This window comes from Sciurus vulgaris (assembly GCF_902686455.1).
Source record: "Sciurus vulgaris genome assembly, chromosome: 2".
In the NCBI taxonomy this organism is placed as follows: Eukaryota; Metazoa; Chordata; class Mammalia; order Rodentia; family Sciuridae; genus Sciurus; species Sciurus vulgaris.
The window spans coordinates 191,511,848-191,537,417 of record NC_136462.1 but is presented as its reverse complement, the minus strand read 5'-3'; the positions used below and the strand labels follow the sequence as shown (position 1 = coordinate 191,537,417).

The window sequence follows — 25,570 nt, the reverse complement described above, 5'->3', positions numbered from 1 at the left end:
TGCCGCAGGGCCCGCTCAGGCCTCTGCCATTTGGTTCCCGAAGTTCCCCTCCCCAGGAAGAGCCAGCCTCCCTTCTGGTGAGGCCCAGGCCTGCTGCTCTGGGTGTCGGACCTTTGTCAGCCCAGGTGGCAGTGGAGATGTCCCTCCCTGCATCTCAGCCTCAGCAACCCAGAACAACAAAATCCTGTCCCTTTCCAAAAGCCTGGGCCCTGCTCTACAGGACCGGGTGTTTGCATTCCCAGCTTGATCCTGAGCCTAGGATTCCCGGTCTCCTATTTATGCACATCCTCTGGGTGATCTGCTCTTGGTTTTCTTTGTGGGCTGGTGTGGGACAAGAAAGTCCACAGGTCCGCTTCTCAGGGGGAGAGTGGAGACCTTCAGGGCAGTCCCTAAAGGAAGGCACTTGGTTACCTTCTGTTGTTCCGGTTTGCATTTGTTTTTAAAATCTTGTTTAAGCCCCTGGTTAAAAAAGCAAAAAAGAAAGCAACCTTGAACATTTTAAAGACCCATTTGGATTTGCCTTTTCCAGAAAGGCAGCTTTAGGAAGAAACAGGCACTGACCTCCCAATACTACTGAGACGGGTGGAATTATAAGCAGCTCTGAAAAACTAGTTAATATTTTACTGGGGAGCAGTGCCAGAGATGGGGGGCAGGAGGGGCTGCCAAGTGTAGGTCTGTGTGTGAAATAGCGGTCCCATCTGCCTTAGGGGGTGAAAGGAAGCCGTTCTCTGTGGAAATAAATCGAAGCAGGAATCCTTATGAAGCTCTTGGGATGTGTCTGCCCACTGTGGAGGGTCCAGCCCCCCAGGACACACTTCCAGGGATGATGGCGGGAAGGGCTAGTCTGTGGGTGTGGAGGCTGACTGTAATGGGGTGCTTGTTTCCTGGCCGGGCTTGACATCTTTCTTTCTCCCTCTGGGTTTAAATGGCTTCTCAGACCGAGAAGCAGACTGCCTGTGTGCCCTGGATTCAGAAGGTCCACGCCTCCTCGGGAAGCAGAGGCGAGAGACAGCAGCTCTCTCTCTCTCTCTCTCTCTCTCTCTCCCCCTGCATCTGCCTGGCCAGCAGCAGCTGGTACTTTTCCACAGGCCTTTTCTGCCATCTCAGGGCCTAGTTTTTCCCAGCCAGGCCCAGAGTGCGAGAGAGGGTTAACAGGCAGGAAGCTGGAGCCATCGCAGACTAATACGGAAGTCAGATTTTTGTTTAACTGACAGGTTTAGCAGGCCTCGGCGGTGGGGGAGGGGGCCTGGAGGGGAAGGGAAGTTAGTAGGTGGAGGCATGTGGCCTGCTAGGAACGCATTTGGCTTTTCTTAGGGTAAGCACGGAGAGGGCCCCCCTTGGCATCTTGGCAGGGAGGCAAGAACCCATTTTGCTGTTCCTTTGAGGACGGCGGAGGGGGGCCATGGCTCCCTGGCCTGCTTCTCCAGGAGGCATTTTGACAATGACTAGGCAAACTTGACCACTCTCCCCTCCTCCCCGCAGTGGCCGGCTCCTTTCCTCTGAGGAGCCGGGCTGCCTGTGGCCATTTCCTAGGCTGGCCCCAGTGCTGCTGTGAGGCCTGCCTCCAGCCCTTTCTCTCGGTCCCTTTGATGTTTCCTGGGGCTCCTCGCTCCTCTGCTCAAGCTTCCCCCTGGAGAACCCCTCTGCCGGCTCTCTCTAGAAGAGGGCCGGCCTTCCTCCTCGGAAAAGGCCATGGCTGTGAGGCCAGGTGAGGGTGAGCCCTTCCAGCCCACCCCAGTGCGCCCTTCCAGTGGCATCCGGGCCAGGCTGGCCGCACTGGTTTGCCAGTGCCGGGGAATCCAGCCAGGGTGTGGGAGAAGTGCGTGCGGGGGCCCCTTTCCCAAGTTTTTCCTGCCGCAAAAGGCCTAGCTTAGCCTGTCTTTTTCTATGCACAGGATGGCTCTGGCTCACCCGAGCCTCACAAAGATAATCGCTCAGGAAGTGTTTCAGCCAATCCGGGGCGGCCTTACACTCCGATTTGCCGGGGCAGCCAATCGGGGATGAGCTTTTATTAGGCGGCCAGATCATCAGCCGAAGTGCCAAACCCTTTTTCTGTGAGAACTAGGAGCCTGTCCTCCATGTTTTATAAGTATTGACATTACACAGTGTTAACAATGCATCCACAGAGGTAAGCTCGGCTTTTTAACCATCTTTTTCCCCCTCCCTCTGAGACATCCGAGTTGTGGGCGAGCAGTGTGACGTCTGTGGCTGGGTGCCACACTCACCCCAGAGCACTTAGGTTAACTTGGAACTGTTTAGAGAGATTTTTTTTTCCTTTTTTTTTTTTTCTTTTTTCTTTTTTCTTTTTTTTTTGCTCTCTTGGGTCACATGGCTAAGTAGCCATTAGCCACAGCTTGATTTTGCAAACTGTCAAGGGCCTGGCACACCTTTTCTTCCACCAGGGCATGGTGTTTCTGGAGTAGTTTGAAGCTAGCCCCTGGTATGCCAAGAGAGAAGCTTTCTTTTCCTTTTTCTCCCCTCCTTTCCCCCCTTCCTCTCTCTTTCTCTCTCTGAGCAGTCTCCCCTGCACTATTGTCTTCTCTTGTGTCACATGCCTGCTGGGGGAAGAAAATGGAAGGTGAACACGCAGGCTTCTCTCCAAGGAGCGCTCATGGCAGACAGCAGAGCAGGCAAGTTTGCCTCTCCAGAGAGGTTCTGGGAAGGCTGGACTAAGTTCTGACAAGAGAGGACGTGCATTTGAAAGAGAACCCAGCCCTCAGCAGAGCAGAGCTAGGAGCGAGGGTGGCTCTGGGCCTAGGTGGGTGGTGGGGTGTGTTCCTCCTCTTTCTCTTCCTCTCCAGAGCTTCTCCCTTGAAACTACATGGTTCAGCCTTTTTTCCTGACTTAGCTTGATACAGAGTGTTCTGCAAACCAGCCTACAGCCAGCAAATGTTTCTGAAAGTGTTTGCTAGGCTCTGGAGGAAGTTTTTGGAGTAGGGATGGGGGTTGGGGGGCGGGGTGGGGGGTGGGAGAATCTTGGACAACATCCTGCAAAAAAAAATCTGGGAGGACTCTGAAGCCTTCAGCTTTCTACTCTTGCATGATGTTCAATGAACTAATGTATCTTTTATCTTTGTTTTCATTTTTCTTGCCTTTTTTTAAACATTGTATCATCCTCTGTGCTCCTGTGTGATGGAGTGCAGAGGAAATAAAATCATGTCTGTGGCTCCTGACAGCATTCCATATCCAGTTGTTGGGTTGTATTGTTGTGGTGCTGGTGTGTGTTTTTAATAATACCATATAACTGTTTAAAAAAATTTCCTTTTTGATCAAGTCCCAAATCTGCCAGCCTGTTCTCTCTTCCTTACTGTGGAAAAATGAGACGGTTACTTGAACATTTGTTGGGTAAGTAAAGCAATCCATTTCCTCTGTGACCATGTATCAAGAGTTTTGTGAACATTTGGGGTCTGTTTGGAAGAGGGGGTCTTGGCTACAGCAGCTGGGGGCTTCAATAGCAGGAACAAAATGGGAGCTTTTAAAGAGTGTCTGGAGTTGAGGTGACTGTTTGAATCCACTGTTTTTCCTGATAACCTGCAGCTAGGAGGGAAGATTTCACTTCCTGTTTACCCTCAGCCAGGGGAGAAATGTTCAGTAGTACATTGTCACTTGCTTCTGCACCTTTAACTGGGCTTGTTTGGATCTTAGAACTGTGGGTAGGTGATCTGCTTGTTTTAGTGTAATGAAACTGCTTGTTCTTAGAGTCACAGAGCCCTACAAACATGGGGGGCGGGGAGCTGGTGGTGTGCGTGTGGGGGTGAGGGTGTCAGTACTTAGTTGTAGGGTACTTACATATAGTGCAAAATCCCACCCACCACCAAACTTGGTTTCATTCAGGACTTCACTGACCAACAGATCTGGCCTTTTTCTGTGCCTGACCCACACTTCTGTACGCATGCTGACCTGATTTGGCTTTATTTCTCACTTTTTACCTTTCCCCAGATCTCTGGATGCTGTAGCTAGAATTTAAAAGTGAAAAGAGTCAACTTTTTGCCTTTTGCTTTAGAATTTCCCTGGAAATTCACTACATAAATTTCCAACTGGGAGACCAATCCAGCATGATTGCAAATGTAGAAATACATTCAGTGTCTGTGTTATGCCAACCTGATGGAGTCGGTAATCTTTCTTTCTTTTTAAATTAGCATCCAGCCACCCAACTTTTGACACCAGTTGGATGAAGGTGCATTAAATAAGGAAAAATGCACCAGATTCTAAGCTGAAGTCCAAGATGGGCCAGCATCCCAGAGTCAAAGCGCAGAGGGTTGGTGATGTTTTATCCTTAAACTGAACACCCCCCCCGCCCCCCACCCCCCCAAGTTAAGTTCAGACTCTTAGCTATTTTCTTTGTTCTTATCTCCTTGCTCTAAATGGAAATTACATATTGAGGTTCTTGTGGCCTCCCTAGGAGCAATATCTAATCACAAGCCTGGTTTGGTGCCTTCAGCGTTTGCATAATACTGTGTGTGTTGGGCTGGAAGGAGACTCGGGGCAAAGCATTTGTCCTCTAAAAGCTTGCCTGAAAATGGCCCCCACAGGTTTGGAAAGCCGAGACCTGTTTTCAAGTGTGCCGCCCAGCACGTTCCCAGCCCTGGATCAAGCTGGCCACTTTTCCTCTGGTACTGTGGCCACCACCAAGCACGGGTCGGTAAAAAGTTAATTGCTTTCAAAGTCGCCTTGTTTTCCAGTTCCTAAAGGGAAGGAATGTCTGCATTGCAGCAGGACTAGGTAGGGACAGCAGTGCTGGCCCACCAAGCAGCCCAATGGGCTGCTTCTCTCTCGCTCTTGAACCAATAGACTGGGAGGAAAGGTTAACGATTGACAATTGCAGTGGCCGAACTGAGAAAGGGTGTTCTGGAAATTTCTACCATCTTTGTTCCTTTTAGGGAAAGCAGGTCCCCAGGCTGAAGAGTCCTGAATTCCATTCCTCAGGCATCCCCCTCCCCCGCTTTCCTTCTCACCAAGGTAGAATGTTCCTCTGCCACACTGGTAAATTGCAGAGGGAGGAACAGAGTGATGGGCTGTTTTCCTTTTTCCTGCTGCCTCCTCAGTCCCCAAAGAGGATGACAGCTGCAAGGAACAAACACAGACACACTGGAGCTTTTGATTCCTCTTTTTTTTTTTTTTTTTTTTTCCTTCAAGACCCTCCAGGATGGATGCACTTTCTGCTTTGGGAAATTAAGTGGCATTCACGTGGGGGAGGGGGAGCAACCGCTTTTATTAGCTCCAGAAAATGGTCAGTGTTCAGTCTGTAACTAGGAATTAATTATATATAATCACTCAGTAAACTTTCTTCAGAGTTTTTCTAATTGCTGAGCATGAACATAGTTAGCCGGTTGGAGCCAAGTCCAGTTACTTTTATAATTAACAGCTCAAAGATTTGAGTCGGAAAGAAAGAAACGATGAGGCCTCTTGGTTATAAATTAGGGATGAAAACAATAGCTATTTTCCTTTCTTTCTTGTAACCCCTTTTCTTTTAAACAAAACATCCCCCCTTTTCTTTTCCTGGGAGAGCCAGTAGGGAATCTGCAGCAGATCTTAAAAAGAGAAGTGGAAAACGAGTCACTTTTTAGAAAGCTGGTAACCTAGAAAACCTGCAGGCAGAGGTAGGTTTTGGAAGGAACAACCACTTGCAGCGGGTGATCTCTTTGTTTCTTCTGCCTTCTCTCCCCTTCTCTCCTCTGGCAGAGGCAGCCAACACTTGTCAGCCCTAGCTCTATCTTGTTTTGCCTCTGGTTGACCCTGGGAAGAAAGATACTTTCAAGGGGGCCTTCCCCACCCAGCAGAGACCTGAAAGCCTGCGTGTTTGGAGGCCTGCGGTTGTTCTTAAAATGCACAAACAAGTCCGGATTCACCCTTGGCCTCAGGTTGCTGCACTGGGGCGGCCCCTCCCCCGCCCGCTCTCCTTACAGACAAACAAGCAGGCGGTGGCCACGCCAGCTGTGCAGCCTGAGCCTTCCAGGCTGGCCCTCCCCATCACGGTCACCTACCTACCGGCCGGCGCCGAGCCAGTGCCCGTCCCTGCCCCGGCTTGGCCCTGGGCTCTGTGCCCTCTTTCTCCCCTGGAGCAAAAAGCAGTCACCTTGAAACGCCTTCGCTCCCAGCACTGGAGGAATTCTGAGGCCAGTTCTCAGACCTTAACAGTAAATGACATTCTCCACCATGAGGCTGGTAGTTTGGCCTCTGAAAACGGGTTTTGCAAAACCCCTTGTTAATTCCCAGGGCCCTGTTGGGGGTGGACAGAAATCTAATTTGTGAGTATCCTGTGACTTGGAGAGGGGAACGAGGGACTTGGGTTTCTCCTCTGCAGATTGGGGTTGGCTTTCCTTGGTGTCTTGATGTCTTAGGGGTGGCTCTTCAGAGGGCTGGGTGCCTGGTGGCCGTTGTCAGGCTTTTAATTTTCCCTTGGCCTCAGCCTGGGGTGCAGCCCTCTGGGGTAGCTTTTCAGATGCCTGCTGTTCCAGAAGCACTTTCATTTTACCTACCTGCAGTGTGGATGCAGAGCTGGTTTCCCATGCCCTGAGTGGGGGAATGGGCTTCTGCCCACCCCCAGCCCACCCCCAGCCTGCGCCCTGGGAACATGTTTGCACAGACACCTGTCTGTCTGTGCGTCTGCCATGGGGCTGCGGGATTCCTAACCTTCCCTGACTAGTTCCAGGACCAGGGGGCCCATCACACAGCCTCCTGTTGAAGGCTCAGAGTCTAAAAGGGGAGGCTTTTCCTTAGGAACCTGCGACTTCACAAACTGTCATTGCAGGTTCTTCTTTTTTTTTTTTTTTTTTTTTTTTTTTTTTTTTTTTTTTAGCTTCTAAACGTTGGGTTGTTGGTGTCCTTTGGTCGGGCTTTTCCTGGTTCTGATATTTAGGAAGGTGGCTTTGAAACTAGCAGGGCTGCTTAAGCACAAGCTCAGCTACTGAACAAACTGCTACCATTTTAGCTTCAATACAGGAATGAGGCAGAGTTGCCAGACGCCATTTTAAGAATCCTGCATAAATAGCTTAGCCACCGATGACTGCCTGTTTTAGGTGAGTGCTTATACAAAGCTGCTCTGCTAACCATTCCCTCCCCCTGCCAATTTAAGAAAAAAAATTAATTGCAGATTTTAGGGAAGCATGTGTTTTTTTTTTCTTTTTTAAATTTGGATGTTCACTATTTTGTGATCTAGAAGAGGAAGATGTTCCTGCCTTGGGGATTAAATATTTCTTACAGCCTGGATCATTTTGGGGATTTTGAATGAAAGTAAAAAACCAGGAAAAGTCCTGTCGAATGATGCATGATTCTTGAATTGCCGTGTGATGATTCTCATCTGAGAACCAGAGTCTTGTGCATGCTGGTTATATATTCTAGCTGGGTTAGAGATTGTTGGTTAAGAGTCAAATGATAAGGGCACTTAGGGAAAAGAAGTGTCTGGGCATTGTGAATCCAGGCATTTTTCTGTCAAACCTAGATGCTTTTTCTTTTCTTTCTCTCTCTCTTTTGGAAGTGTGGAAGGGATGAGATTCCTGGGAATTGCGGACCAGTCCTGAGTCCTTCAGAGTCCTCAGAATTAATAACCAGAAGGCTTAAAGCATGGAGGTGCAGCAGTCCATCTGTAACTTTTAATTGCTCTTTTTTCAGTGCATGCAGGTTCAGAAGTAAGCGCAGACTTTTCTTGCTGTGGCATTGGGAGAGAAAGCTTTTATTCTTTTGGGGAGCAGGAGGGGGGATGGTCTTGGTTGTGTTTATAGGTGCTGTTCTTCCTTCTTTGAATAGCCTGGACTGTATCAGTTTGTGAAATCCACAGGCAAGTGACTTGGGTAAATGCAAGTGTAAAAAGGTGGCGGTGGTGGCGGTGGTAGTTGGCTACAATGTATACAACTAGTTGATGGTGAATTTTCCTCTGGGACTGTTGGATGATTTTTGAGCTAATCTCACCCTTTCCTTTAGCGGCCCCCAGTCTCCCCAACAAACCTTTAAAAAAAAAAAAAAAAAGAAAAGTAATGTCAATTTGAAACCAGGACTCGTCCTTCCTTTGTTTTTGATTTAAATGATCAGGTTGCAGGAAGCCAGCAGATATGGGAGGCGAGCGTATGTGTATTTTCTAAGACTTAATGTGTTAATGGCAGAAGTTCAAAGCATCTCTCCAGATGCAGCTGCCTGTTCTTAAAAAAAAAAAAAAAAAAAAAAAAAAATTGACTATTTTCCCCACAAAATGACCTAACAGTTCTTAAGCCTAAATTGACCAAGATCTGTTGGGCATTCAGATTGGTACAAATCTTTTTTCTCACTGCCCCTTTTGATGATATTTGTAGCCCCCTCCCCCCATAACATACCAATACTTAACACTAAACCAAAAAAACCCGAGATCAGTGGTGTAGAGAAAAGGAAGTCCCTTTAGATGTGGCTATTGGAAATGACTAATTGTGCATTCTGGTCTTTGCTTTTGTAAATGAAGTTTTTTTTCCCCCCTTCTTTTAATGCATAGACACTGCAATTTCCTTTAGTCAAATATAAGTGTGTGTGTGTGTATGTGTATGTGTGAGAGAGAGAGTGTGTGAGCTTGCACACGTGTACATGTGCCTGTGCGTATACGTGCACAGGTTCCTTTTGAAAGGATGGCTTGCTGATCTGTAAAAAAGATGGTTTTCTTAAACCATTGTGCTTGAAATCCTGGGCTCAAGCTGGTGTGCTGTTGCTAAAGTTAGGTGATTATGGTGCCCACTTGTAATACTTGGAAAGATAAAACGGCTTAACTTTTTTTTCCCCCTCTCTCTTTTGCTCCAGAATTGATTATCTTAAACTCAGCAGCAAACAGCTACCCCATAACTAGTTTGCATTTCTGAGCCTCTCAGCAGCATTCCTGCCTGAAGTATTCAGCTCCCCCAGGCTGTTTTACAGGCCAAATAATTGTTCTCCTGAATGCATTCCTCCTTCATGATCAATACACCTTTGAATGTTTTCATCGCAGCAGAAATCCTTCAAGTGGGTTTTTTGGCTGTGTTAGGCCTAATTGTTTCTTTCACCACTGTACGTTTTAGTTGGAGCACAGATTAGCGTTTTCTGCATCACTCAAAATATGGGATCGGTTTCAAGAAGTTTAGGATTTCACAGACTTCGTGCTGGAGAGGGAAACTGAATTCTAGTTGCTAGAAAGATCAAGGTTGCTCTTTAACCTTTTGAAGTTAACCATCTACCCATCTCCAAGAGCTGTGTGGGGCTTTTTGTTAAAGTTTATTTCCAGTCATTCCAAGCAAGAACCACCCAAGGAACAGCATCCAGTTGGACAACCCATGTGTGTTCCAGTGATGTATCCTGGGCTGAGAGGTGTTCCTCTGAAGTTGGAGCAAAGAAGTATTAGTGCTAAAATCACCTTCAATAAGTCACCGTTTTATTATCGTATGTTAGCGATGTGTTTAAATTTAGCAGGCTGCTTTCTTCTGAGGAAAACCATTTGTGACAACATGTCAGTTGTTTCTTTGGTGATCTGTGTCACTGGTTTCTCTACAGATGCTGTGTAAATTAAATTGTTAATGGGGTCCAATATCGGAATGCTAAATGTGTTAATACTCTGACGTACACCCAAACCACCCTCCTCCTCCTCTTCTCTGTGGGGACTAGTTAAGTTGGAGGCCTGGAAGCTCCTCTGATTTAATTCTGAGCTATGATCTTTTCCTCTCTGTACAGCTCCCATCCTGAACTCTCTCCTCCCAGCAAACCTGGGAATCTTCTAAACACGTCTCCATGCTACACTGGGCTTCCAGGCCCGAGGCTGCCTTTGGGGACTCATCTTTTGCCTTGTCACTGTCTCAGAGGGCCGAACACAGACAGGACATTCTTCTCCAGCCTTCTTCCTGTCCTGGCTTTGAGTCTTCCCAGTGGAAAATTCCAGCCATATCAGCTGGCGATGCACCCCTGCTTCTTGTTGAACCGCGGTCTGATGGAATCGCTTCTAGAGTGGTGGCTGAGTCCTACCGTGGCAGTGTCAGCCTGCATGTTTGGAAAGTTCTAGCGCCTCATGCCCTTCACACCTATAAATGCAGAACTTCACTTCTTCCCTGGGCTTGGCTTGCGAGGTGGCGTGGGGGGAAGATCTGGAATGGCCCAAGTCCCAGCGGAGAGGGAGAGAAGGTTCTGGAAGACTTTCCAGCTAAGGGAGCTTGCTTTCCCTCCTCCTCTCCCCAACCCTTGACTCTCAGCTTGTGCTTTTACGTGGTCTTTCCTCATTCCGTTTTTGTGGTGGAGGATAATTAGTCACAGCTCAAAAGGAAGCCATGCCTGCTATACAAGGAAGCAGCAGCCAGGGGGTGGGGGTGCAGAGACCCCAAGCCTAATTCGTTGAATGGATGCTGATTGTTTGAATTGTTTTGTGACCAGCTTATTTTGCTTCCACTCCCGACATATTTTTCTACTTTGTAATTTAACCTGTATCTTTTTTTTTTTTTCCTTCTCATGTTCCTGCCTCATCAGAGAGTTGTAAGATTTAGGGGGGAGGTCTGGGAAGTACTCATTGTAGAATTCAGAGAGCAGAACTCTGGGTACTCTGCAAAACACCTCCGCCAGCCTGCCTGCCTTTGAACCAGGGCTGGTGGGGAGAAGCTGGTTTATTTGAAGGCTGGGTTCTCATGGGCCCACGGGGTAGGTTGTAATTGTGTATCCAAAAAGATCTGCTTTTTTTCTTTGCCGATAGCATGGCAACTGGAATAGTAATTTGACTTAAAGAACCACCTAGTGTTTTAAAGAAGTCCTTTAGGAATCTCCACACTGTTGAAATCAGGTGTGTTCTTTCCCCTGCGGTGGAGAAGGATGGGGTTTGTTTAAAGGTGGGCTGTGGCTGGGCTTCTCAACGGCTGCCCCCAGCAGGCAGGTTCTCAGCCTACCTAAACATGAACGTAATTTGCTCTGTTTCAGCTTGGCTGAAGAGGAAATAAAAACAGAACAGGAGGTGGTAGAGGGCATGGATATCTCTACTCGCTCCAAAGGTGAGTAAAACTCTTGCATTATCTACTCCTCGCTAAGGAAGACATGGGGATTGCTTTTTGTTGTTGGGGTGCAGTGAAGGGTGGCCCTCTGAGCTGGCGCTGCGGCACCCTGTGGATTGTGAGATGTGGACCCTTTGGCTGAACCTGGTTTCTGGAGAAATCTTGATTTTCTTTCCCCTGCCCGTGTGCGTAGGTGTTACCTACTTGTCGGGAATTGTCTCGACATTATGTTGTAGGCCTGTGTCGGGCCTGTGGATGGCTGGCAACCTGTCGCCCAGGGTGGTTCCTTCAGGAGTCAGAATTTCAATAAAGCGTGTTCTGGAAGCCACTGGAGTCTGCAGCTGCTGCTGGCTTCCTGATTTTAGCAACAGGCCTCTTTGGGATCTCAAGTGGGATGAAGTTGACCTGCTGCTTGGAGAACAGTGGTCTGGGTTGGAGATAAGAAGGAAGAGCCAGACTTTCGGGAACGCTGGGGGCAGTGTTTGCACTGAGGGCAAAGTGTGGCCAGTGAGGGCAAGTCCAGTTTCTAGAGGGTGTGTGGTGGACGCCCCCGTCTCAGGTGACTGAGGAATCGGTGCTCTGTGAGACTCCAGGGTTCCCCTGAGGGAGCGGTTACTCACCTTTCCTCAGTGTGCTTTTAGAAGTGAGCTGCTGAGTCCTGTTCGTGTCTGGTTGATGAAAACGCTTGTCCCCAAACTTAATGCCTGGACCAGTGTATTTATTCCTTCAGCACCTCCTGAGTGCTTGTCTGAGCGCGGGGCTCTGGGTCAGGGAGGTGGGAGGGGCTGCAGAGAGGTGCTTACAGAGTCTTCTAGAAGGACATTCTCATCTGGCCAGAGGATCACAAAAAGTGACTCCCTAAAGGCTCCTGAAACAGGGCTGGGGATGTAGCTCAGTGAGTAGAGCACTTGCCTCAGGAGCATAAGGCCCTGGGTTCAATCCCCAGCACCGCAAAAAAAAGATTCCCGAAACAAATTTTGAGAATTTTGTTTTGAGAATTTTTAGAAGGCAGCGTGCCACGTACATACACATACACACACACGTGTACTGTACATATTTACGTATTTATTCATTTCTGGTAGTGCCAGGGTGTGAACCCAGGCTGTGTGCCGGATAGACAGGCTCTGTCCCCCGGATCTTTTTGTTTTGGGACAGGGTCTTGCTAATTTGCCCAGGCTGGCTTCCAGCTTGCCTCAGCTTCCCCAATAACTGTGATGACAGGTCAGTATGGCTTTGAGGATCAGGTCATCAGCAAGTCTGGGGAGCAGGGAGAGGAGGCTGGGTCTTTGAGGTTCCATTGCCGAGGAGAGTCCTGGGCACCAAGGAGAGTCCCGGGCACTGTGAGCAGGAAGTGCTTCCCAAAGTGGCGTCTGGAGACACTTGTGCCACGTGCCTGCTTGTGGTTGTGCAGTGAGCCCAGAGAGGCATGGTTGGCCTTTGTCCTTGTTCTGCTGCTTGCTGTCTGTGTCTGACCTGCCGTTTTCTTGTCTGAAAGGGGTGAGTCTAAGGCTCCCCAACTTATAAAAATGGCAGTTGTGTTTCTGAAGTGCTCATGAAGGCCCGTGCCCACACCTGGCGCCTGCTCTTGTTGAATTCCTGTGGTCAGGAATTTTCTTTTGCACGTGCTGGGCAGGTGCTTTGCCACCGAGCCCCTTTGATTTCCAATTAATTAACTAATTATTTTTTTAGTATTGAACCCAGCGGTGCTCAACCCCCGAGCCCCATCCCCGCCCTTTCTATATTTTATTTAGAGACAGGGCCTTGCTCAGGCCTTGCTCAGGGCCTCACTAAGTTGCTGAGGCTGGCTTTGAACTCAGATCCTTCTGCCTCAGCAGGAGGCGTGTGCCACCTCACCTGGCTGATTTTTTTTTTTTTTTTTTATTTTGAGACAGAGTCTTGCTAAGTTTGAACTTGTGATCCTCCCGCTTCAGCCTCCGGGGCAGCCGGGGCTACAGATGCACTTCTGTGCTCGGCCGCTAGTCCCCTCCTGAGGTGGGAGCTGTCGATCCCCCTTGCAGGTGAGGAACCTGAGGCTCCAGATGGGAGGGTCTTCTGGGTGGTCAGTGACACAGCAGGACTGAACTGAGGCTGGATCCAAGGAGGCGTCTCCATGCTGGATGTGCCCAGCGGGCCCGGTGGACCCTTGTGGGGACAGTTTCAGAAAGGTCACAGTCAGGGGTCATCATCCAGGGCAGCATGCTGTCCTCTCAGGGCCTGTGGAGATGCCTGTTCCGTCCTGCACGTGGGGAGCCCTCCCTTCCCTTCATCACACGCCTGGGTGCTCCACTCGTCACCAAGTGTCCGCTTCCTCTGCTGCCTAGTACAACTGCTTCGGGCGGCCAAGGTCCTTCCTTCTGTCTGTCCCGCTCTTGGCCTGTCCCCGCTGCAGCCAGGATGATGTTAAAAAGCATCTCTTTTTGCTGGCTCCCTCCACCGGCCTTCCAGAACCCTCCGTTCCAGTCCGAAGTCACTGTGCCCTGCCTCCTGGGACAGCCCTGCTCCGCTCCTTGTGACTTATGTTCTCCTTGGACCATTGCTCCTGACTCCACTCCAGCTCCTTGGCCGCCTCCTGTGCCCTGCTTGGGGCCTGTGTGCCTTCTCTCTGGGACCTGGCCGCCTGCGTCTCGTTGCTCGGATTCACCATCGTGGGTGACTTCATGGCTGCCTGGTCTGAAGGAGTCGTTCCTTCATTTCCTGTTGTTTTTTGAATGGACGTTTCATTTTAGAGTCCCTCTAGATTTCCAGAAAAGTTGTGAAGACAGCGCGGAGAGTTCCCACGTCACCGCCCGCCCGCCCCACCCCGTCCCCGGCATCCTGGGGTGCTGTGCTTGCTGTGATTGGCGGAGCAGCTTATCACCAAGGAAAGCCCTTGCTTTGCTCTGATTTCTTTAGTTTGTCCAGTAAGGCCCCTTTTCTGTTCCAGACTCCCATCCTTGATCCCTCGTTGTCCCATTTCCTCAGGCTCCCAGCTGTGACAGGTTTTCGGACGTTGCTTGTCTTCGATGGCCTTGACAGTTTCGAGGAGTGTGGGCCAGGTGTTTGGGTTGCCCCCTCCTGGGTTCATGTGGTGTTTCTCAGGACTGGATGGTGGCAGACTGGCATGATGGGTTTTGGGAGGAAGACTGCTGGGGTAAAATGCCATTTCCGTCACCACATCAAGGATACCTGTTATCAGTGGGACTTATGGCTGCTGAGGCCGACCTTGGCCACCTGGCCATGGAAACCGTTCCTCCCGTCTCGTATGATGTCCTTTGGAAGGAGGCCGCGATGCCCAAGCCTCTGGGAGGGCCGGGGCTCTATGTTGATTATCTGGAATTTTTCTGTATGGGAGATTTGTTTTTTCTCCCGTTTACTTAATCCTTTATGTGAGTGTGAATTTAAGGATAATTGGTTTATACTTTGAGTTATAATACAAGGCTAATTATTTATTTCATTGCACATTGTTCCCATGGAAGCTGGGAGCCAGGCCCGCCCCATCCCATAACTGGAGATTGAACCCAGGATCACCCTACCACTGAGCTACGTACCCAGCCCTTTTTGTTTATTATTATTTTTCGATACCAGGGATTGAACTCAGGGGCCTCAACCACTGAACCACATCCCCAGCCCTATTTTGTATTTTATTTAGAGACAGGGTCTCACCAAGTTGTTTAGAGCCTTGGTTTTGCTGAGGCTGACTTTGAACTTGTATATCCTCCTGCCTACGCCTCCCGAGCCGTTGGGATTACAGGTGTAAACCACCGTTATCTGACCCTTTTTATTTTTTATTTTGAAGCAGTCTCACTAAGTTATAGAGACAGACCTTGAACTTGAGATCCTCCTGCCTCAGCTGCCTGAGTAGCTGGAGTTATAGGCATGTGCTACCTCACCTAGCTTTGTTTTTTGTTTTTAAATTGGGAAATGGTATCGGAAACCAAGATCTGTGTGCTAGGTATGCTCATTGCTCCCTGGTGTCCACTGGGCCACCCTTTGCTTCTGTTTCTTTGAACTGACAGAGCTGGGAAACATTTCCATGTGTGGTTACCGGGGTGCACCTGTCTGTAAGTATCTCTGCACGTGCCCATCTGTATCTGCATTAGCTCAACACGAGATCACACGCTTGACTCCCACGCCTTCCCATCACCGCACGGTCAGTCTAGCCTCCTTCCCTTAGGTGAAATCTCCCACTTCAAGAGTGAGAAATACAGGGCTGGGGAGATTCCTCAGCTGGTAGAGTGCCTGCCTTGCAAGCACAAAGCCCTGGGTTGGATCCCCAGCACCGCAAAAAAAAAAAAAAAGAGTGAGAAGTATGGCTCCTGCTGTCTGCTGCTTGTGTGCCAAGTCCTGGTACATCTTTAGCCTGATCTGTAATGTACAGCTTGATGAATGTGACGGAGCATGTGCTTGTGGGACCATGACTTAGGTCGAGATGATCGAGCACTGTCTGCATCCAGAAGCTTCCTGATCGCTCTAGTATTGCTCTTAGACCTTATTTGTTGGTTGCTGGGCCAGAAAGCAGATGCCTCCTCTGAAAGGGCCTGGGCCTCCTTGCTTACCCCTCCTCTCCCTTGGAGGGGGGGTCAGGATGGCACAGAAGTTTTGAAAGCCAAACTCCTACAGCCCGAGTCCCTGGTTCAGGGTCGCCTCTTCCCTGGCTCGGGATTTGCTGTGGCTTGGTTTCCTCCAGCTGGGATGATGAGGATGTAGAGCGAGGGCCGAGGTGAAGTTCACCCACCTGTTGGGTGCCCAGGGAGGTGCCAGGGGCTGGAACAGGCTTGCAGGGCGAGGAGCTGGTGCCCCTGCTGTTCTGCTCTTCCCCCATTTTCAGTCTCTAGGAAGAGTGTGCAGGGAGGTACGAAGGGGCACAGCGAAGGATCACCTGGGGTGCCCCAGTGAACAGGTCAGGACCAGGTAGAAGAGCCTCTGTCTGGGATCCTCACACCACCCTGCGGCCTGCCTGTCCTGTTGCCTCTGCAGCATTTGGAGAAAGCTGTTTGGAATGATTTCTCAGGTGCTTGGGTGCCCTTGCTTGGGTGGGCCGTCCCTGAGCAGGAGGGGTCACTCTGTTTTGAGGGAGACCTTCCGCTTTGCCCAGGATGCTCTGGGGAGGCTCTCTCTCTTGGGGAGGGTGCTTTTGTCTCCAGGACACCTTTCTGATAGTCACTGGGGTTGGGTGAGGTGATGACACATGTAGTGACCTGGTGTTGGCTGGGTTGCTGAGACTCCAAGAACTGAAGTCTGTGGGCAAAGGTGACATTTGTTTTTTTGGGTTTTTTTTGGGTACTAGGGAATGAGCCCAGGGGTGCTTAGCCACTGAGCGACACCCTCACCCTTTTTTGTATTTAAATATTTAGAGACAGGGTCTCACTGTGTTGTTTAGGGCTGCCCTACACGAAGTTGCTGAGGCTGGCTTTGAACTTGGGATCCTCCTGCCTCATCTTCCTGAGCTGTTGGGATTGTAAGTGTGTGCCAGCTCGCCCAGCCAGCGTGACGTTTGTCACAGTGGACAGCAGGATGCAGAGCCTGATGGCTCTGTGCTCTAGACTCTGCACACTGGTTATTCCTCTAGCCTGCTTGTCTTGTTTGGGAAAGTCGGTGCTTTGGTCCCCAAATGACACTTTCCATCTGTGTTCTTTGGTTGTGAAGCAGTGGAAGCCAGCTCTGGTTCATTTGGACAGGAAGGAAGATGGTTAGTGGGCTCATGGGAAGGCTGGTAGTCCAGGGACTGGAATCAGTCTGTGGCCTTCTTAGGAATAGCAGGGCAGGGTCCACGTGTCATGCGTCTGTCCTTTGATTAGGGAAGGGCTAGTTCCTAGACACCTAGACCCACCAATACTGTCTCCTCAGGGAAGAGAGGGTTCTCAAAAGGAGCAGAAGGGACCATCTTGGCATCTTGGGAAGCTGGCAGCATTATCTCTGCTGGCAGGTGGAAAACAGGCCCGAGCTGCACTCTACTCGGGAAACTTAGGCACTGATCATTGGCGCAGAAGTCTCGATCCTTTTCCGACACCTGGTCCTTACAACCTTTCAGGTTCTCTGACTAAATTTCAATTTGCACCCCTCTGCCCCAACGTACTCACTAATTCCCAAGTCCCTCGATGCCATTGTGCCAGCCTTGGCATTTTCCAGAGTGTTTACTTCTCAGAAGACAAAGTTTTCAAGCTTTCAAGATGACAGGTTGACATTTGTGTCCAAGGTTAACGACAGAAAGATGCTGGAGCATAAATTTTAAATGACGTCTGGATGCCAGGTGTGTTTGTGTGACTGATGTTTTGTGAGTACTTACAAAAAATCTACAAATGACCACATTTGGTTCCCATAATGATGCTTTGGCATAGTATATCATTCCCATTTCATAGTTAAGGAAATCGAGACTCCTGTCAAGGGTTCTGAGGTAAATACTTGCAGGGCCCAGCAAGTAGGTCAGTGATTGCTGATGGCATCTGGGATTCTGGGGGCTTCTGTGAATGAGGGTGCTTCCATTTCATTGTTGACCATAGGGATACGGCTTATCTGATTTAGAAATGTGGTCTCTGCAAGCTGGGTGTGGTGGCGCATACTGTAAACCTGGCGACTGCCGCAGTAGGATTGCAAGTTCAAGGCTAGCCTTGGCAACTTAGACCCTGTTTCTAAATGAAAAATAAAAAAGGGCTGGGAATGTAGCTCAGTGCCAGAGCATCCCTGGGTTCCATCCCCAGAATAAGAAAACAAAAAAACAAAACAAAAAAAAAAAAGAGAGGAGAGATGTGGTGTAAGCACACCAGCTTTTCACAGACCATGCGTGAGTCCAACAAAATACATCTTGAGACAGAGTGGCTGAGGGCTGTCAGTTTGCATTCTCTAGATTGGTCATGGCAGAGTGCTTGCAGGACTTTGGCCACACTGTGTGTGAGTCAGGACAAGCCCCTGGAAGGTCTGGGTCTAGAAGCCTGAAGAGTGATGGACTCGGTTGTGTTCCTGTCTCCGCACAAAGGCTGTCCTGTCTGGGCTGCCTGCAATGATTGTGGAATGCAGATGCCAGGCTGCCAAAGCTGAAAACATTTTAGAAAATGTCTGTGTAATATCACAAGGGAATGAGCCACTCGGAGACCAGGCGCAGATGCAGCGGAAGTCAAGATATTAGAATCCTGCACAGTCTCATTCTTGCTGAGATTTGCCTGGGTTGGAGATGTTTTCAGAGACAGGATGCTAGAGAATATACAATTATAGCAATTTGCTAACCAGCCCCAGACCTTAATTAGTACAGGATCCTCGTTCTCATTGTTGTATGTAAATTAAGATTCTCACAAAGGGATTGTTTATGAGGATGACTCTGAGATGGAGACCTTCTCTCATGTTTCAAGGAAACTCTTTAAGAAAATGGAACCATAAACACTTTGAAACCATAGGGCAGCGCAGAAGCGCGATTTTTTCTTGGAAGAAGTGAGCATCCGTGATTTCAACTCCGTTTTGCCTTTTTTATTTCTTCAAGTAGTACCATCCATGGACTCTACAGTATAGAGTTTATCTGTGAGTTAGATAACTACCAGATTGTTCTCTCCTAACAAGGTCTAAAATATCCCAGAGCTCGGAAGATGCCTGGCTGCGGCTTCCCAGCCGAGAGCAGCCTACCTTCCCTTCCAGCGTTGCCTCTGTGCGTCTGTGTGTCTGTGCACGGAGCCCCGTTGGTGACGCCTGTGTGATTTAATTTAGCTTTGGGGTTCACTTGGGGAAAGTGTGTGTCTGTTCCGCTTTTGAAGCCTGACCCTGGTACTTGTTTATGTGACTATTACTATTCTAAAGGACTGTGGTCTGAAAATAGGCTCTTTTCAGCCTGAAAAAGGAGCCACATCTTTTTCTTCTTCCAAGAAAAGCCTTGGAGGGCTTTGAGAGATTCTGGTACTTTTTTTTCGCTTGAAAGTTTTGAATAATAGTCGCAGGTCGAGTATCCTTTATCTGAAATACTTGGGACCAGAAGTGTTTTGGAGTTCAGATTTTGTGACAGATTTTGCAATATTTGCATGTACTACATAATGAGGTATCTTGGGGATGGGACCTGAGTCTAAACACAGAATTCATTGCAGTTTCGGTCGCATCTTCGACACATGGCCCATTTTAGGCAGTAGTTATCTTTAGTGGGCCTCTCTAGTGATCGACCCGTCCCATGAGACCAGGTGTGGAATTTTCCACTTGTGATGTCATGCCAGCACCAGAAGTGTCAGATTTTGGAGCACCTTGGGTTTCAGGTTGTTGGACTAGAGATCCTCAAACCTCAACTTTATTTGGCTCCTGTGGATTTGTTTTTCTTTTTGACACAGAATCTCACTATGTTGCCCAGGCTGGTCTTGAACTCATGGGCTTAAGCCGTTCTCCTGCCTAGGCCTCCTGAGTAGTTGGAACTATAGGTCTACACCACCAGGGTGGCTCATACGGTGGATTCTTTACCAATGACACACAGCGCGTTTGGGAAGGCTGTACCTTGTGGCAGGAGCAAGTGCAGTGTTACAGGCCCACTTCAACCTCCCGGGGACCCCTGCCCACCCCTGCACTCCTAGGAACCTAGCATTTCACAGACCGTAAAGGAACACCTCTACTGATCTTCGTCCCTGCTATCCTGGTGTGTGTGCTCCATCCCATCCTTGCCATGCCTTCTCTCAAGACTTTGAGGACCAGGCAACTCTAGGCCAAGAAAGAACAGCAAATCCCATTCCTGTTCTATACCACTGGCCTTCCCCTGCTGCTGTTCTTGGTTTTTAGGATAAAGAACACAGTCTAAAATCCTCATGCATGCCCCCGCCATCTTGCTGGCTTCCTCATTGACCTCCTGGCTCTCTGTGTTTCCCTCTGTCTTCATACACACTCGACCTTGCAGATCCTTGAAAGAGTCACCACTGGCCACAGGGCCTTTGCTCACACCTGGAAGTGCCTCTCCTTTTTCCTTGATGCCCCTCCCCACCCCTTCGCTTGAGGCTCTGGGTGAGGGTGAGTTTTTTGCTGACCCTTCTCTTACCTGTGTTGCTCTCAGCTAGCACTGTGCCTGTTGATGTGGTGTGCAGTGAATCTGTGTTTTGAATGAATGACTAAACTTTGTCCACCTGATGGATAGAACTTGTATCTTTGGGAATGAAGTAAAATCAGCCTTTTGGTGGAGAGAATGGCTTGGTTTCTAGCATAATCCAGTGCCTGGAAATAATTGCCTAACTCAGATGTCTGTTCCCTATGAAACACCTGGGGCCTGTCTTTTCCCTCCAGGGATGGGGTACTCTTTGACATGGCCCCTTGCCTCTGCTTTCTTTCCTTCCCGACACCATATTTCTGCTGACTTCTTTGAAAACAAGTCCAGTTGTCCGACTCTCTGCTGTTTCCAAGGGCTCCTGCTGATTGGTCGGGGCAGAGATTCCAGCTTGCCCCAGCACCGCAGGGCCCTGCAGATTGGCCTCCTGTCGGTCCTGTGATGTGTCCTTGCCGACAGCTCCTTCCTGGCTGCTCTCCCCGAGTACACTGTCCACTGGTTTTCGCCACATCCCTGGAGACCCAGGTCCTCCCTCGTGAGCCCTTGATTTACACAAAATCACTCTTGAAATTGCCTTAAATTGCCCATGAAGGGAATCAGCTTTGATCAGAAATGCTCATGCTTACTAAAGGTTTGAGGAATTTCAAGCTAGACTGAAGGAGGAATGACAGGCAAGTCCATCGCCACACCTCTAGGCTTGAATTCACCTTCTGGGTCCCTCCAGGCAGATACTTCTGAGAGGTTCTGTCTGCCAGGCCTGTTCCGGGTCTTGATACTGAGCTTCTCTAGGCCAGTGTGGCAGCCACCATGATCGCAGTTATGTATTTAAATTTACAGTGTGGAAAATAAGAGTTCTTTCCTGAGCGGTCCTAGCCAGACTTCAAGTGCACAGCGGCCCCGTGGGGCTCCAGGCCGCCATAGGAGACGGCGCAGATGCAGGAGCGACACAGAACAGGGCTGGCATTATAGCAGGCGCTGTCAGACTGCCCTCCTCTGCGGCTCTGGAAGGTGAATGGGCTCATTGTGAGTGCTGTGCTGGGCTTGTAGGTGGGAGCAGCCAGCCAGCCAGGGCCTGTGGCTCGGGCTGCGTACTGTACCAGGCTGGAGTACGTTTTGCTTGATGAGACCTCTCTTCCTGTCTTCCCAAGTTGGCATTTCTTGCTCAGGTCCTGATAAACTACCTTTTGCCGGACCCTGGCACTGACTGGGGTCAGGCTCCTCAGGGTGGGTGGGGGGAGGTGACTGCCTTCCTGGCTTCCCGTGTAAAGCCATACCTGCCCTGTGGTTCCTGTCCCTGCACCCTGGGGACCAAGCTGTGCATCTCTTGACTGTCAGGGGCTTTCTCTTCCTAGTAGCTGCTGAGCACACGCCTTTTTCAATGAGGGTATCTTCTTAGAACTAAAATTAATTGTAAGGGAAAAAATGGTCTGTTGGATTTGTCCTTTCAAATTGCAATAGAGTCGTGTACCTCCTTGCAACAGGTCCAGCTGTTCGGAGAAAAAGCTAAGCCCCCTGTTTGGGCAGGTGCCCAGTGTTAATAGCCTGGTATGCTTCTGCCTGGACCCCCCCCTCCATATGATTATATGAATATAAACAAAGCCATTCCAGGAGGTTGAACTTTCTAGAACTTTCTTCCCCGGCCCCTGTCTCCCCCATCCCTCTTCTCCGATCCTTCCCTTTCCTCCTCTTCCCCTGTCCTGGGAGGGATTCTCAAGGTTAGCGTAATTATCTAGAAGTTAAGAAGAGCGAGGACTGTGCCCATCAGGGAGTCTAGCCTTCCACCTGAGGAGCAGCCTGGGCGAGTGTTCAAATGGAAGAGGGGGCCCTGTGGGGCCTGATATTTTGATTTGATTTCACCTAATTTTTTAGGAAGAAATCTGGTTTTTAAAATTCAGTTTTACCTTTTTTTTTTTTTTTTTTTCGTGGTACTGGGGATTGAACCCCAGGGTCTCACACCTGCTAGTCTGGTGGTTTACCCTGAGCTGCACCCCTAATTTTTAAAAATATAATCGATTAATTATTTTTGGTACTGGGGATCTAACCCAGGGTTGCTTTCCCATTGAGCTACCTCCCCGGCCTTTTTTATTTTGAGACAGGGTCTCATTAAGTTGCTGAGTGTCTTGCTAAGAGGCCAAGACTGGCCTTGGTCTGCCTCCTGAGTCCCTGGGATTATAGGCCTGTGCCACTGTGCCCAGCTGCCAATTTAAAATACTGCCAATGGACTCAGAATTTTATAAAAGTAATGCCCAGCTATGGGCGGACTGTGTTCAGTCTGTGGATGCCTATGTTGGCCACCTCTGGCCCGGGCCTCTGCTGGTGGTCCCCCTGGACCAACTGATCAGTGGTGTCTGTCCTTCTAGATCCCTGGTTCCCTCCATTACTGTAGATGGGTCTCTTTCTTCCTTCCCAGGCTGACCTGATTTGTCATCTCCTCCTCCCTAGTGAGCCTCTTGTAATCCTCCCCTTGGCACTTCAGTGTTTGGGGACCATCTTTCAAACCGGGTGGCCATTTTGTGGGCCTGGAAATAGTGTAGCTGGGAAGAGCTGAGGCCATGTGGTAGGTAGGTGGGCATTTTTGGAATCTAGACTAAGCCTGGGGGCCACAGATGCTTGGACAGGCTGGGGAAGCTGGGCGGAGGCAGGAGAGGGAGGCCTGACTTCTCACTCCTGCCCCTTGGGCCGGAGGGGGGTGAGTACTTGAGAGGCCGCGGGGTGGGGGGTGGGGGGGCTCAGGGCCTGCCTGATGAGCCTGGCTTCACAGTGCAGGTGCAGAACTGGAGAACCCCAGAGTGGCTGAGGGCCTGGGGGATGACCCTCCAGAGATCTTCAGACTTAACAGGCCCTAGGACAAAGGGCACAGAGGCATCTCAGCTGGGGCCCGGGCCTGCTGTCTCCTGGCAGAGCCTGTTTCCCCAGGGAAAGTCACTTCTGTTTTTTTTACTGACCAGTGACTCCAGAACAATAGCTCTCCCCAGGAGGTGGGATGAGTAGGAAATGGGTGGCCAGAGGCTTCCCAGGTCCCCCACCTGCCTTTTCAGCAGTTGTGTTTAGAGCAGAGCAGGCCCTGTCACATGCAGGGTACAAATCCTCCCTTAATCCCTTTCCCTTAGGGGAAATGGGCCTGTTGAGGTCAGGATGGCTCTGTACCTGTTGACAGGGGAATTTCCTGTTCTCAGGTCCCTTTTGGGCCCTGGAGTGGCCGGCTCTCTCTTGTAAATTGGTCCCTGTTGTTGGCTCCACATCCCTGCTGCTTCTGGATTTGCGCCCCTCTGGTCCTGGCTAACCCGGCACTGTTGTCCATCCGGTCATGGTCCAGATGTGTTTGGGGGGCACCTTGGCCAGGCTGTATGCCCAACACTGAACTGCAGCAGAGAACAGGCATGCTGAGGTGGAACTCAGTCAGGAGGAGACAGTGAGCAAGGGAGCTGACAAGGAGGAAAAGCACTTTTTAAAAAATTTTTTATGGTCCCAGGGATTGAACCCAAGGGTGCTTAACCACTGGGTCACACCTCAGCCCCTTTTATTTTTTATTTTGAGACAGGGTCTCACTAAGTTGCTTAGGGCCTTGCTAAGTTGCTGAGGTTGGCTTTGAACTTGCGATCCTCCTGCCTCTGCCTTCCGAGCAGCTGGGATTACAGACTGTGCCACCGTGCCTGGCAGAAAACAACTTGATGGTTCTCAGTGAGAATGGCTACCGAGGGGAAGCCCCATGACTTCAGGATAATAAGATGAGGAGGCTGGAGGCCAGGTGGCAGGGAAGGCCTCTCTGGGGAGCCGATACTTGAGCCCAGAGTTGAAGTTGGCCACTATGGAAAAGATTGCGTAGAACATTGTAGATAGAAGTCCATCTTTGTGAAATGGGACTGGCTTGTCTGAGCAGCAGGAAGGAGGCCACTGAGGTTGGAGCTGAGTGAATGAAGAACAGAGGTGAGCAGGGCTGCTCGCTGGGGACACTGTAGGTCTCGACAAGAGGCTTGCAGAGGACGTGGAAGCAGGGTGTGCCCTGCCTCGTTCAGTGCCCAATCTTGTTAAGCAAGCAGACCAGCCGGCGGGTGGTCATGGGCTTGCACCACGGCAGCAGCTGTGAAGGTTGGGCTGAGTTACAGAAGTGGTGAGGGGCAGGAGCACCCTTCGCAGAGCACCTTGTAAGTGCTGGGCTTGGTAAAGACCTGGCACCCTAACACTGCAAGGTTGGACTTGCCTTCCTGCCTGCCTGCCTTCCAGTACTGGGGATCAAACCCAGGGTCTTGCACATTCCAGGCAAGCTTTTAACTCCATCCCTTCTTATTTTGAGACAGGGTCTTGCTGATTTGCCCAGGCTGGCCTCCAACTTACAGTCCTCCTGCCTTAGCCTCCTGATTCCCTGGATGGCAGGCCTGAGTCAGCATACTCCCTGAGCCCTGGGATGGGAGTATTCCTAAAGTAGCTTCTGAGCCCTGGACAAAAAGAAAATAGGGAACTATTTCGCTGGCGATTCCTTCCTCCCAGTGGGTCTAGAATGTAACCAGACATTTTGAGTTTACTAGTTACTTTACCACGGGCCTTTTTTCCTCTGAGCCTCAGTTACCTTATCAATAAAATGGGGCTTCTGAGAACCTGCCATCTTGCAAAATTGTGGTGAGTTGGAAATAAATTGATACTTGTGTTTAGAAAATGATTCCCAGATAATAAGTGTTCAACAAAAGGCAGCTGTTTGTGTTTCTGGCGGTTCTCTCAGGAGGGCAGAGCCTTCTTTCCCTGGTGGCCCAGGTGTCTGGAAGTTGCTCAGTTACTCTGAGTGACTGTTCCTATTGTTTCGTTCTCTTTGAAAGGCAGGTGGAGTCAGGGTGTCCTTAGCACAGGCTGCAGCGATGGCTGATTTACTCAGGGTCAGGCCTCCTCTCCTGCTAGCTCATGGGGAGGTTCTTGATAGCGCACAGTGCACGTTTTGGGTCTGATCACCCGTTGTGGGCCATCCTGTGGGGTGTTTAGCAGCATCCCTGGTCTCTGTCCACTACGTGCCAGTAGCAGCCCCTCTCTCTGCCCGGCTGTGACGACCAAGTTGAGTTGTGACTACCAACACTGCCCTGCACTGTTTTGAACATTCAACATTTAGTGTGGCCCTGGATTGATGGGAGGTTGGGGTGAGGGCTGCCCTGAGCTCCTACTGTATACCAGTTATTGGGGACACAGACGTGGCCCATGGCTAGGACAGCACCTGGCATGTAGTGAGTGCTCCATAAATCCTATTGTCCCTGTCCCCGCAGCCATTTTAAAGTATCGGAGTGTTCAGTCCAGCATTCAGGAGTTGGCGCTTACTGAGTGTTTTCTAGCTCTCTGCAGACCCAGGGCCTGCCTGGCCCTCTTCCCGCACCTCGGCCCTGTGCTGGCCTGTGTTCCCGAGGGTCTTGACCCCGCAGCACAGGGTGCGTCTCCCTCCCCCATGCTCTGCATCTCGCTCCCCTGTGGCTGGGGCCGCGCTGCAGGGGCTGGCTGGGTGCCCCCTGCGCCCGCGCCGATAGGTGTGGAAGGGCGTCTTGGCACCCCGCGCCGTCCGGGGTTCAGCGTCCCGCCCTGCGCCCAGTGCAGAGCAGGCGCCCTGCGTGTGGAGTCCTCCCTTCCCGAGGGGCCGGCCCTTCTCCCTGGTGTCAGCGTCTCCTGGTGCGCA

At 50.1% G+C, this 25,570-nt stretch overlaps 1 protein-coding gene across 20 annotated transcripts in view; it reads left to right on the top strand.

Annotated features, from left to right (window-relative positions):
* Nucleotides 1–1,233: 1,233 nt before the first annotated feature.
* Nucleotides 1,234–25,570, top strand: part of ZMYND8 (zinc finger MYND-type containing 8) — a 105,638-nt gene continuing 81,301 nt past the window's right edge. For 10 of the 20 annotated variants that reach the window (XM_079127916.1, XM_079127914.1, XM_079127912.1 and 7 more), the window contains exons 1-2: nucleotides 4,618–4,638; nucleotides 10,882–10,952. In XM_079127916.1, the coding sequence (XP_078984042.1) occupies nucleotides 10,928–10,952 (25 nt within the window). In that variant the 5' untranslated portion in view covers nucleotides 4,618–4,638; nucleotides 10,882–10,927. Of the gene's footprint in view, nucleotides 1,316–1,432; nucleotides 2,129–2,535; nucleotides 2,631–3,012; nucleotides 3,346–4,357; nucleotides 4,639–6,089; nucleotides 6,249–6,931; nucleotides 7,020–7,099; nucleotides 7,629–8,166; nucleotides 10,748–10,881; nucleotides 10,953–25,570 lie in introns of those variants that run through there. The other 10 variants (XM_079127924.1, XM_079127923.1, XM_079127925.1 and 7 more) reach the window with 10 other exon arrangements.